General features: G+C 40.1%; 1 protein-coding gene across 4 annotated transcripts in view; it reads right to left on the reverse strand.

Moving 5' to 3' along the window:
* The window catches only part of LOC117467131 (neuropilin-2-like), a 105,985-nt gene that overhangs the window by 6,480 nt on the left and 86,050 nt on the right, over positions 1 to 13,455 (reverse strand). The window contains exons 14-17 of one of the 4 annotated variants that reach the window (XM_034110751.2): positions 13,141 to 13,409; positions 12,408 to 12,504; positions 9,724 to 9,756; positions 1 to 4,888 (exon numbers count right to left, since the gene is read on the reverse strand). The exon at positions 1 to 4,888 is cut by the window's left edge and continues 649 nt beyond it. In XM_034110751.2, the coding sequence (XP_033966642.1) occupies positions 4,503 to 4,888; positions 9,724 to 9,756; positions 12,408 to 12,504; positions 13,141 to 13,409 (785 nt within the window). In that variant the 3' untranslated portion in view covers positions 1 to 4,502. The remainder of the gene's footprint in view (positions 4,889 to 9,723; positions 9,757 to 12,407; positions 12,505 to 13,140; positions 13,410 to 13,455) is intronic. The other 3 variants (XM_034110750.2, XM_034110753.2, XM_034110752.2) reach the window with 3 other exon arrangements.

Genomic DNA, 13,455 nt, shown 5'->3' on the forward strand with positions numbered 1-13,455 from the left:
TTTTAATGTTAATAACAGCGAACCAAGAAATCCTTTGCTAAATGGAGTGTAGTCTTTCTCTGATGTTTTAGAATTTGCTTATTTAATTATTTGATAATGGGATGGAGTATGGGTGCCGCTTGGCTTTTTGTGTTTCTCTGTAGTTCAATATTTAATTAGCTTGAAGTGCGAGACAGTAAAATTCAGCGCGAGTCAAAAAGACAATCATAAAGTCGAGTTATGTCCCTCACAGAGTCAGAGGAGTACATACAGTGAGGTGGCTGACGCCAGGGACGAATGTTTAAGCACTTCAACGCTGGTTTTATTAAGCTAGTCACAGTTTAAGTTTAAACCAAGTTCATCCCTGGCTGAGGCCATGCTTCAGAATGATCAGTCAGATTTACATCACAAACAATCTTTCTGATCAATAAAAAAACCATTATTACAATAAGAAATCAAAGAACAATAACAACATAATTGAATCACTTAATAGAAATGGCATCATCAAGGTCGATTTTCGAGAAAAAAATAAAACTGTAGATGCACTTAACCCCTAAAATGTGTGATGTCACATTACCAAAATGAAGTGACAAATTCGTAAAAAGTGCTATATAAACTCCACATTTCACTGCAGATTATGAACATGACTTGAAATGATGTTTGTCTGAAACACCCAACAAAACAAAATAAGGTTGTCATGTTATTTAAAGGGGCCCTATTATGCTCATTTTTGTATTGTGTGCCTCTACTGTACCATGCTTTAATTTTCAAAAAGTGCTTTATATTTTTTCTTTTTCACTACAGTATCTATCTGAAACCAGAGCCCAGTCTGCTCTGATTGGTTAGCTGGCAGACTCTGTTGTGATTGGTCAACATCTTAAAGATGTTCTACCCCTTAGCCTAGCTAGCCAATAGGGGCACGAGTGTAACACATTGATGACACTATGTTAGTAAACTAAGGAGTCCAGTCAAGACGCCCCTACTTTTTGATTTTAGCCTTTGCAGAGCATTCCCATGCAGACGCACCTATAGAAAACACTACAGGAAAATGAAAAACCCCAAAAGCATAAAAGGACCCCTTTAATTTAAAGTACTGCAGTTACTGAGCGGCACAGGCAATCAGCAGTGAAACAACCAATACTAAAGTTATAAATATGGCTGATCCCAGTAGTCACACTGCAAATTATAATATGTTCTGGAGGTCTCACTGAAATGTACTCTCCATGTAAGACTATACATTCGTACATACACTTGAAAGCATCTAATTTGTTCTGGTTGTGTTAATGTACAGTCTCACAACAGACCCTCCAGGCTCTAGCTTCTCCTTTCCCACAGTCAAATGAAATCACCACAGGCCTTGACAAAACATTAAAGAAAGCAAAAGAATCCGGATAACGGGGAGAAAGAGAGATGGTTGGACGGACACTCTTTGGACGACTGTTGAACACTTTCTAATGATCCTGGCCTAAAGCCCTCAGGCTAGGATCCTGAGAAGAATCATCATGCGGATCTGAAAGGAGATTAAAACTCCCCGTTGCCCCATTTGATCTCCACTCTCCAATTAGCAAAGAGAAGAATAAAAAGGGGGGGCTTTCTTTATTGGGGAAAAGACATGGATAGTTCTTTGGCACCATGCGCTGTTGCAGCGGGGACCCAAGGACCTGTTAGAGTGCTTTCACTCGTAATATTTCTCCAGGACACAGAGGAGGAGGAGGCAGGGGGAAAAAAGGAAAAAGAAATGGCCGGAGGGCTAGAAATGCTTACTGCAGGGTTTTATGAATGCAATCAGCTCCATTAACTAATTAGAAATATTAAAGGGCTTCAAAGTAGTCTGTGATGGAGCAGCGAGAGGAGAGTGAGGGATGGCTGATTTAGAAGTGCGGCATGAAGACAAGCCAGCACATTTTCCAAATCTTGCAAAAACTTTGATGGAGGGAAGGAGAATGAAAGGGGGGAAAAGTGCATTGGTAGCACAACATAAATACAGTAATATATCATTCCTCCATTAGAATTTCGGACCCACATTGATTGGGTTACAGCACAGGGCTGCTAGAGTGAGTCATATCATGTGTAAATCACGCACAAGTCGATTGAAATGGAAGGCAGAGGGGATGGATGTGCGAGCATAAAATAACGAGAATACAAAACGAGACACAATTTGAGGAAACACGTCAATATGGAGAGATGCAGAGTGGTTTCTGAACATGCATGCAACTATTTTCTCTGCTAACACTGGTTTATGTTTGTTTGAGAACATGTGTGTCTCTCCATCGCTCTGTCTATTCTGCCAAAAGACTTCTTTCATCTGCTTTTGTGTTTGAAACAACCTGCCCTCCTCCTTCAATCCAAACCCGACCTGCCTCCCCGTTAGCCTTCCTCTCGGAGTAAAAGAGAGAAAAATCTATCTTTAGAAAAGTATTTTTTTTACTTCTTTCATCTTCCTCCATTCTCTGGGCGCCTTCTGTGGAGGCAAAGGGGGCTCGCTTAATGGGCCCTTTTCCTCTGAGAGAGTTTGCTCTCCTCTGCTTTCTGCCTCTCATTTTCTCTCCTGTGTTTTTTTTGCTGGGAGGATTTGTGATAAAGGGAGGAGAATAGGAATAAGCGGGGTTTTGATAAAAAAAGGCTAGGGGATTTGTGCATGAACAAAATGATGTAAAGGAGTAGCCTACAACACAAGATGGTGAACTGCTGAGAAATACTACAGTGGATCGAAAGTTGATTATTTTTTAAGTTTTGTTCATGCTTTGGATAATTTCAACATGACATACTTAATTTTTTCCATTTCCTATCCATATACCACTTAACCTGAAGATGGGTGCTAATGAGGGAAAAACTGTTGCAACATTTGACATAACAGAAAAAGTTGTTAAGATCATCACAGTGAACACAATCCACATAACTGTTGCCTTAAAAACAACAGCCAGTGAGTATAAAAATAAACATTGAATAACTATTAAACATCAAAAAGCACATGGAGGCATACTGTAATAGTATGTGATAACAAAGCAAGAACATATATTCAATTCACAACCAGTACATTACTCCACTTTTTTATATTAAGATTCACAGTAAATGTAAGAAATTGTCAGAATGAATCATCAAAGCCTTCAAAATAATCATTATCAAGAAGTGAAAAAGTGCTAATGGTACTCTCGACATTGCAAAAATGCATCATGGCACACAAGTGTTATGCTAACGTATCTGTCAACGTTGGAAATCATGAGAAAAGTTGGATGGATAATTAAGTAGACATCAAGAAATAAGTTTGATTTTGAAATACCATGGTGAATGAAAGGAATAGAAGCAAAACTGTGCAGCCACAAACAATTTTTTTCACAATATATTAAATTATCAAAGGAGAAAACAAAAACATTTGCACAGACTTCAAACTGCATCTTAAGATACTCAATACATTTAGGATTTGTTTCATTCATTCAGTCTAATGTGTGCAGGACATACTCATGTTGAACATTAACAGACACAGGCATTGGATTATCTATGAGATCAAGGCAAAACTGTCCATTCATACTCCTATTTGACACTGAGGCACAACCTCGTTCTGGAGGTGAGGAGGTAATAGTTTTAAAGCACACTTTAAGAAAGGCATATCAGGATGTAATGAAAAATGCACTCGGGGCTTGACGCAAGACTCAATTATTAGCCACTTAAAAGTTTCCGAAGTGTCCGTGCATATGTATTCGAGACTGTGTGTTGCAGAGAGGAATTGTGTCTAGGTCTGCAGGATGCGACTTAAGCTGTCTCATCCTATCTACCCTGCCGTGTAAACCAGACAGAGAACACTGATTCCTCCTTCACCACCCACGGTGGATCTGTAGCCTTCTATCTGTCACGGCTGGACGGGCAGCACTAATTATATCCGTACTTCTTCCCTTTTTCCGTTCTTAATCTGTCTCTGTCACTCTCGGTCTCTCAAAGGCTAGTGGACAAATAAGCAGAGGCTTCATTCTGCCCCAGAGAAATAGCCTTCTCTCTTTTAATGCAGCACACATTGTGACTTCTATCTCCGTGTACCTTTGTGTAAATCCCTTCTCTGTTGGAAAGGTTATTTGGAGGCAGGCAGTGTCCAAACTGCAGTCAGATATATCCTACTCTGACATTTATAAAGGAGGAAAATATACTGTTACAACAGTGACAATGTACACTACATGTGTTATGTCCACAGTCAAGATGCAGCTGTAGAAGTCAGAATTCTCTTAAGTACATCAAAAAAGTAATCAGGCCATCAGAATTGGCAATTTAAGTTATTTCATCTACTCTCCCTGATGATGGTAAAGTCAGGATTACATTCTGCCAGTGTCAGCCAACAATATAGTTTTATCAAAAGTGCATGCTGATCAGACAATCAGATCAGTCATCAGCAACAGCAGTGTCTCTTCCATGTAGATCAGTGAAGAGTGCCGATTATGAATAATGCTGTTGAGGGAGATTTCACTCCCTTTCATCGCTTTATTTGACAAAGCAATCCAATCAAATGTTATCATTCACATGGTGTCTGGTTGTTTTCAACACTGGGAGTCATAGCTGTCGTCTTTATCCATTCTGATGGTGAGCATGGGGTCAAGGCTCGGGCTCGGCCCAGTAGCTGGATACAGGTGGTTTTGGTTGGGGCTCTGGATCCGATTATAGCTGAGATTTTGGTTCTGGTAGCAGTTTTGGTGACCTTGCTGATTGGGTTGCTGGCTGTTGTGGTACGTCACTGAATGATGGTGACCAGCGCTGGACTTCTTTGGCGCCCAGTGGTACCGATGGCAGCACAGTGTCACCAGCACGGTTACAATCACCAGCAGTAAGAGAGCGGCGACTCCTGCCAACACATAGTACCAGTAGGTGGGGACAGGCTGCACCGCCACTGTGTCTACTGTGGGCTCCATCCCAGACATGGCACCCCCTGGAGGGCAGGAGGACACATTACTGGTTGGCACTATGGACCACGGAGGCAGGCATGCAGGCCGCATTGGAAAGTAATTCTAATTGACTCTTCGCTAAAAGCCCCTAGATAGTGTTTGTAAAATCATAGCCTAGCAACCATAGCTCATAACTAGCAGGGCAGGTCTGGCAAGCTTTGGATTCCTCTACATGCTGAATTTGTGTTGAGCTGTAGTTAAAGCAATACTCAACCTTTTATGAGTTTGTAGGGTTATGTTGTTTAGTAGCCCTCCCAAAATCCAAAAGCAAATTATAAGGAATGGATTAAGTGTCATTTAGCATTAGCTAATCAGGCTTAGCTAACTAGGTCTACTATTGGTAGCAAAAATGATTGCTTCCTGGGCTCACACAAATAAATAAAAGTAAGTTACTAACACAGTTTGTGGAGTTAAGTTTGTAAACTAAACAGATTTATGTTGTCATGTCTCACTTTTCATCTTTACCTTTTGTTCTTGAAATACTAGCATTTTCTACACGGATCATCATCTGGTTAGGATGAGTACTTTTGGCCTGGTACATTGAGCTTAGCCCAGTTTTTCAAAAGTAAAATATCAATATAGCCATTGTGCATGTTCAAAAACACCTTTACATGTTTCTTATTTTAATATAAGTCAGCTGGGGACAGCACTTTAACCAACTAATGATGCTAACGTTAACTTAATTAGCTTTGCATCAACAAATCCGCCATGTTAGCCGCCATTGATGAGTGACAGCTAGAAACGAGAAGCTTTTTCTAAAATCAAGGGGCTATTGTTTCAAATTAACCAATAATTGAATTGTTAATTTTACATTGTCATCAAAGTAAATTGCATACAAAGCATGAGAGTATGGAAAGCTTGACAGGCCTTGTAACAGTAACTTAGGGAGATGGGCGAATGGTCAATTAGTGCAGCAGTGAGCTAAAAAGTATTGTGGCTGGCTGGTATTCAACACAAATAATATGTAAGATCAACAGCAGGCATACAAATGATTTAGCTTCCAGGTTTAGCTCACTTTCCAAACATTTAAACATCCAATTGCATTCAATCTAAAGTCGCCTTCAGTCTTCATTCTTCAGAAAAAATGCAAACGTCACAAGCATTAGCTGCACATTGACACACGCAGAGGCTCATGCGATACGTTGGACTCGATCAGAGAATGCAAAGCCTTGATAATGCAGAGACTGGCTGATTTGGACAAAGGGTGGGGAGTTTCGAGTAGTTGTATTCGGGAGAACGCAGCTGCTTTTATCAGGGTAAGATGGCATTAAAGGGAGTCGAGTGGAGGAAGAAAGAGAAGGGAATAGAGGAAATCAGAGAGAAATTACAGGGGTAGAGAAAGGATAAGAGAGAAGGCTTTACAGGAAGAAAGAAAGGGTTGAAATAGAGAGGGGTGGCAGAAAGTGAGGAGAGAGGGTGGGAGGGAGGCGAATTGAAGGCAGAGAGCTAATCCTGCCATGATATCTTTAATCCTGCATTAGAGGGTTTGTCTGAAACTTCAATACTCTGTCAACTCACTGTGAAAGAAACCCGCTGAGAGAGAGGTCGGGGAAGAAAGAGAGACAGAGAAAAGAACGGAAGAATGTGAAAGAGAAAAAGAAAGGACGAAGGAAAGAGGAAATAGATGGAGACGAGAGAGCAATAATAATGGGACAAAGGAAGGAGAGGTGCAGAGTAAGACAGGAGGAAACCAGTGAGCTTCATTTGTAAGTTCAGACATACTCTTTAAGGGTTTAAAATAGCTTTGATTGTAAAGGCTCTAAGCAGCCTGTACAGAGAGCCTTCCCAGCAGTGGATTAAGACACGGATGAGGGTTTCAAATCAAATCAAATTGACCGTTACTTTGCTTTTTACGGAGGGATCTGGGGAACAAAGGGAGTAATTTCTCAAGAGCACCACTCCTTAAACGAGCTAAAAAAGTGTGGCTTTCGAGGAACATTGGTTACTAGAGTTTTTGAATCGCGGAATTACTACCTTTCTCATTCAAGGTCTGACACTTCACACACGGAATCTGTCCTTTTCTGAATGGTATACTTCAAAACATGGATCTATAACTACTCTGTATTCTCAAACTGAAGGCAGAATGTGCTTATTTTCTCCATTTGTGTGTAGCATGATTGCTCAATGTGCCGCCAGTCTTTTTCTTTCAAGAAGCCAAATGCCTCCTTGGTTGCCATAGATACAAAAAAAACCAACATTGTGACACACTGGTCCCCGTCACACCATAATGAGACTGCCATTGTTGTGAAATGAGGATCGTGTTATCAGACTATAATTACATATTTCATTTAGAATCTGGTCTCCAGTCCTCCTGAAGGTTCTCCCTTAATGCGATTTTGGGTCGATTGATTTATTTTATTAAATATAATTGTATTCGTTTTTCTCCACTGGGCACATGTCATTTCAGAGAAGAAGATTATAGGAGGATTATAAGAAAATACAATTACAACCTTGCCCTGATCCTTGATCACTTTTATCCTCCTCACATTTGGATTAAGTCAGTCTTTAAATTAAGTGAATTTAAATAATTGTTGAATTAATTTCTCTTTGTATGCCTTTATCACTTAAAATCCAGTTTCAACCCCCTTTCATCTGAATAATGTTGGTAAAGAACACAGAAACCCTGCTTGTCCAAAGCCACAACTCAAACACTAACTCGAATTATCCACATCGAGACACACCAACACATATCACAACCAAGGCACTTCTATATAACTCCTCTTATGTAGGCAGTATTAGTTCGAGATCACTTTTCAGCAGGCGTCTCGCAGGAGACATGTAATCCTTAAGTCCGGGGCTCAGTCTCATGAAAACACACGTATGCAAGAACTGACACTGTTGTCATGCTGTGAGTCATATGATACCCGCACAGAATTCAATAATCTGAGGAACTCGTGAGCATTAGGTCAAATACTTTGTATGTGAGTCAGGTGAGTTTTCCTTGTCAGGCTTTTGCTATTTTAGGGAATGGTATTTTAGTTTTTATTAAATTGTATCGTGGTGAACAAAACTAAGTGCTGCTCAAGTATCCCACAGTATACAAAGAATGTTTTTGATCCACACACACACACACACACACACACACACACACACACACACACACACACACACACACACACACACACACACACATACACACACACACACACACACACACACACACACACACACACACACACACACACACACACACACACACACACACACACACACACACACACACACACACACACACACACACACACACACACACACACACACACCACACACACACACACACACACACACACACACACACACACACACACACACTGAACTTACTGTATAGAGCACACAGGATCTGTATTATGGACCTAAATCAACCAAATGTTGTTGACAACAAAAGTCTGTCCCAGAGAGTGGTAAAAAGGAGTAAAATAAATAGATTTGATCTTAACCGTGACAAGTCTTGATATAGTGCTCAGATTGGGCAAATACATATTTTTTGTGTGTACGTCGTCCAACTTTGTTATCATTCCGTGTCAGTAAGGCCCGGTCTCCTAACAGTAAACACACCAGTGTTCATATCTTTGGGGAGTAGCCTTTTAGGACCTGACCCACACTTTGAAAATAAGTAATAATAATCGACCTACGCCCTTTATATCTGCTTTCAGACAGGTCTATTTGAGGATAGAGGATATAAAGAAGTATAGTGAATAGCTCTGCATTTTATTCAAGTGGGAGCACCATCTTGCTGGGCAAAGTTAAACTGTAGATTGAGGTGAGAAGAGGATAGGAGTAACAAGTAATAACATCTGGATACAAAGGTAAGAAGGGAATGAATACCAAATATTTGAGGTTGAAGTAAAGAATCAGCAAAAAGTAGAAAGAGGAAAAATAGATATATTGTATGAGAAAGGCTCCTTCTATGGTGTCGAATGAAGGAATGCAGAGAAGCTTACTTGGTGATTGCAAATCAGCAACACATAATCAATGAAGTGCGAGTGTGCTGTTCTCTACAATTAAGAACACGTTGGGATTGACTGAGATCAGGACAGCAGAGGCAGGTGCTACCCTAATCCTTTTAGACTAATTGAAAACAAGACAAAAGGCAAGATGGAGACTTTTGGACTTTGTTTGAGCAGTTCACCAATGGCCCTTCTTTTCCTATGTCACCTTTGAAGTAAATGACCATACGAACAAACAAAATGAACAATGTTTCAGTAATTGACCGTGGGTCTGAGCACACTCACTGTATTCAATACCTACACACAACAAGATCTCGCATACATGGTACCATGAACGACTTGTATTGGTATGTGCAACCCTAACCCTAGCCCTGGTACTCAGTCGGCCAATGTTGCTGCTGCAGTAAACTATCTTATGGAACTATTTGTTTATGTAGTGGAAAATAGTATTTATTTTCACTGAGGAACATACCAAACAACTCAACCAAGAGTGTCAGCCCAGCATGCAGGGAGTCATGCTGGAACAATGCAGTGGATCCATTCCATCAAGTTGCAACATTGTCACCATATCTTTCTGAAATGTGGCAAAAGTCTACATCCATCCAAAAAGGTAAATTAACTGACAAAGTCCCACACTGTGTATGAAATGCATAGTTATGTAGATGCATCATTCAAGTAGAGTTGGATTATTTTGGAAACGTTCTCAGTTAGAATAAGTGTGATCTGTGTATATCTAGCTGTTTGTAACACATATAATGCACTTTCAAGGTCGCCCAGGGTCGGTGCAGTTGCTGCGAGCTGAGCTAAGCAACAAGCAGAAAGCACAGACATTTTGCACAGGAAGTACACATGGAAGAGGAAGAAGAACTTACTAGTTATGCCAGGAGTTAAGGCAGGTAAAGGCTCTGTAGGAGAGAGAGAGAAAAAGAAATATTAATGATGAAAGTTAGTAGTTGATAGGTGTAATAAAGCAATGAAGGTATAAGGGCTGCTGTAAACCAATGTGAGATCATCGTAGTTGGTGATTAAAATGTAGATGACTCATACTGGGTGTGAGTTCAAACATTAACTCTCATGGGGACTTTTTCAGTGTTTTTTATACTCAACGTTGTCATTAATATAATAAGGTAATATCTGTTATATGTATATATATATTGTGCATTTGTTTCACTTCATTTCATCTTGGTGCTTACATTTGTACATTATTGTTCAGCATAAGAGTGAACGGTAAGCATCCACAAGCCCCTACAGGTCCAGAATGAGCTAAACCATAAGGATAAAATATGATGCATGACAAGACTTTGATTAAATGCATTTGTTTCATTCTAAAGTAGCATTTTACAATATGAAATACAGCACCAAATACATCATCCCTAGGATTTGCTTGGTCTCAGTGTACGGTGGCATATTTCCATGATTAAATTGACATTGAACAACTATATTTCTGATGATTGTTAACAGAAATGCATTTCAGTACAGCTGAATTGCAAAATTGCAAGACGCCGCACTGTTTTGCAAATTCTTTTGGAGAAAATCAATAAAGATTTGTTGAGTTCCGACATAATATAGGAGTCTAAAGGCCCCATACATCTTCCTGGATGACAGTCTTTAAAAATGGAGAGGAAAACAAAAGAATGGGCTGGAAGAGAGGAAGCGTGTCCTCCCTGAATGTCTCTATGTCTTTGTGTGTCAGTCATTTCAGACTTGCTCACACTATAACATATTTTTGCTTTGTCATTCTATGTTTCGCCCCCCCGAGATTGCTCTCTATTTTCTTAAGGTGACAAACAAATGTTAATGGCAGCAGACATGTTGGGTAGAGAAGAAGAAAGAAGTGGGTGGATGAGAGATGGAGGGTGAAAAGATTGAAGAGACGGGAAATAGAGGACTGGGAATGAAGGCTGGAGGTAAGGTTAAGGGTCATGGGAACAGGGACTGAAATGTACTGCTGTTTATTATTTGCCGGAGGATACATCATCTATTATGAAAGTGAAAGGGAGATGAAAAAGAAGAGAAACGCAGAGGAAAACACAAACAGAATGGCAAGAAGATGCAACAGTGGGTCGAGAGAATACGTTCTTGTTCCTTCGTCTGTTGCCTGTCTCCTATTGGATAATCATAGTAATATGGATGTATGCAATACTGAAATTAGACACTTAATACATTTGGTAAAGAAATATTGGCATAAGAAAATCATACCAAATGTAATATGTGATAACAGTCGAAAATAAATACTATCTAGTTAAGACCATTGACCAAGAGTCATTTCAAATATTCAGGAGGTGTTCCAGCAATTGAGGGGATTTGTGAAGGACAAGTTGAAATAAGGCCAAGATATCCTGACTTCAAGTTCCAAGACAGAGTAAGACACTAAAGATGGTGGATCCTACAATTCCAATGATGCAACTGGACATCATTTTTCATTAGACCTAATCCACCTGGTTAAAGCCTTAAGGGAAAAAACCCAACCCTTAAGGTACAGTACAGTTTGTACGTGCCAAGTATTATTCCTCATGACTAAATCTATCTTTATTTGTGAATCAGTAAAACTCCCAGACTTAACAAATATACGTTATGCCTTATTTCAACATACTATGAGCCGAGGAGGTGACCAACAGGGCAACCGGAGACCTTGCCTCAATGTTATTGTGGTTGGTAAGACAACAAAAATAATAAGTTGGACAAAGACAATTCAGATTCACACGAGGCTCAATTTAACAGGGTTGAAAGAGTACCGGCTTGAAGTGTTCGTGTTTTGCTGTCAACGCACTACTGTGGTGGTCATTACATGACCTTGTACATTAGTGTGTGTGTATGTGTGTGTGCTCACATCAGGCTCACTATCCTGCTGTGCGGAGTGAAAGGCTGTGTCGCTACATTAAATGATAACAATATTCCCATTACTTCCCAGAGAGAAGAGTGTGGGTGTGTGTGGCAGCATGGGTAAGAAAATGATGTATGTCAAATGGGGAAATATGTGAAGGATTTAAAGGCTAATCCTGTGTCTAGTCTCTGTGTTTCAAGTAAGTCTGCATTTTTCTGACAGTAATAACAAAAGCTTCCATAAATGAAGTAAATCAGTAACAACAGCAGTCTCGATGGCCGGTTTGTGTGTAAGCAAAGAGAGAGAGACAGGCAAACACATAGTCTCTCAAGCATTTTCCCCACAGAATACCTACATGCACAAGTAGTATTTTTTTTATGTTTACGTCTTATGGCCTAGAGAGAATGAAAGACAAGGGATAGGGAAAGAAGAATGAAAGAAAGAATCATAAAACGGTGGGAGATAGAGAGAGGGAGATATGAAACATAGATTAGAATCCATGCCCAAAGGCCGTTAGTGGCCCACTTTCTTTTTTTATATATATATTTCTTTATGTATGTGTGTGTGTCTGTGTGTAAACGAGAAACATTATGAGTGTTATCCCTTCTCTTTCGCTCAACCGGTCTACTATGAAAACAGTAGGTTGTGAAGGAGAAAGAAAGACAGACAGATGAGCTTTTACTGAGTCAGTGGTAAAAGGAGACAGGTATACAGAAAGGTTACGAGACTTACGTGTGCACTCCTCCAGCTCCATGCTGCTGCTCATGTGGATGTTATCTATTCTGATGTGTCCTCTGGTTGGGTGATCAAAAAAGCCCTCGAACGCCACCTAGATCAGAGAAGAAGAGAGACATATTACAACAATCTTTCTTTACCCCCATAGTTGAATCTCAGCATATAAAAAAGAATAAATAAACATATCAAGTTATAACTTGATATGGAGAAAAAACATGGAAGGAAATGTATATTTACCGGAAACCGATGTCTTTATTTACACCTACCCTTTTTGTACAAAACGTTTTTTGTTGACATACTGTATACTCTCATTGATGTACATTATATACTCCCAAAAGGTCACAAACAAAAATCAATAATGTTTAGAATTTTTTAAATACATTTCTACAATGAAGGCAAATGTACTTACCGTTCTCTTATTTCTTGATACAGTGTGGAGGTATTTTCTTTTTTACTTTATTGATTAATAATGCAGTTTTTTAGAAATAAAATAATAAGTTAGTTTGTTCATGATAGTACCGGAAAACTTTGTTCATAATTCGTAAATCTGTCTTTTGTAGCATAAAGTTGATTTGTTTTGTATGTATTTGCCTCCACATTTACTGTATATTAGGCAGTTAAAGTCTTCCCTAACTAAACCCTTTGCATCAAGTCTACTACTGACTGCTTGTTTCTGCCCCTGGTTATGTGCAGCAACTTAACCTAATCCCAGTTCAAAAACAACCGTTACCTGATACTCCTTGGGGCTTTGTGGCAGGATGGTGCGGCCCTCCCTCCAGCCGTTCCCCTGGTCTCCCTTTAGAGCCCACAGCAGCGTCTCCTCCTGCTCGTTGTCCCTCAGCAGCACCCTGAGGCTCCCCTGGGCCTCCCCCTGGAGCTGGTAGTAGAAGAGGAGGCAGAGCGGGCCTCTCTCTGGCCCCACCTCGGGACTCAGCAGGCGGGCTCTCTTCCTCTGGGTGTGGGCCCCTGCATCCAGGTGGAGGTAGTTCCCTGAGAAATCTGGAAAGGAAAGGAAGAGACGGAGAGGCGGAGGATTGTCAAATGA

This window comes from Pseudochaenichthys georgianus, chromosome 21 (assembly GCF_902827115.2).
Source record: "Pseudochaenichthys georgianus chromosome 21, fPseGeo1.2, whole genome shotgun sequence".
Classification (NCBI taxonomy): Eukaryota; Metazoa; Chordata; class Actinopteri; order Perciformes; family Channichthyidae; genus Pseudochaenichthys; species Pseudochaenichthys georgianus.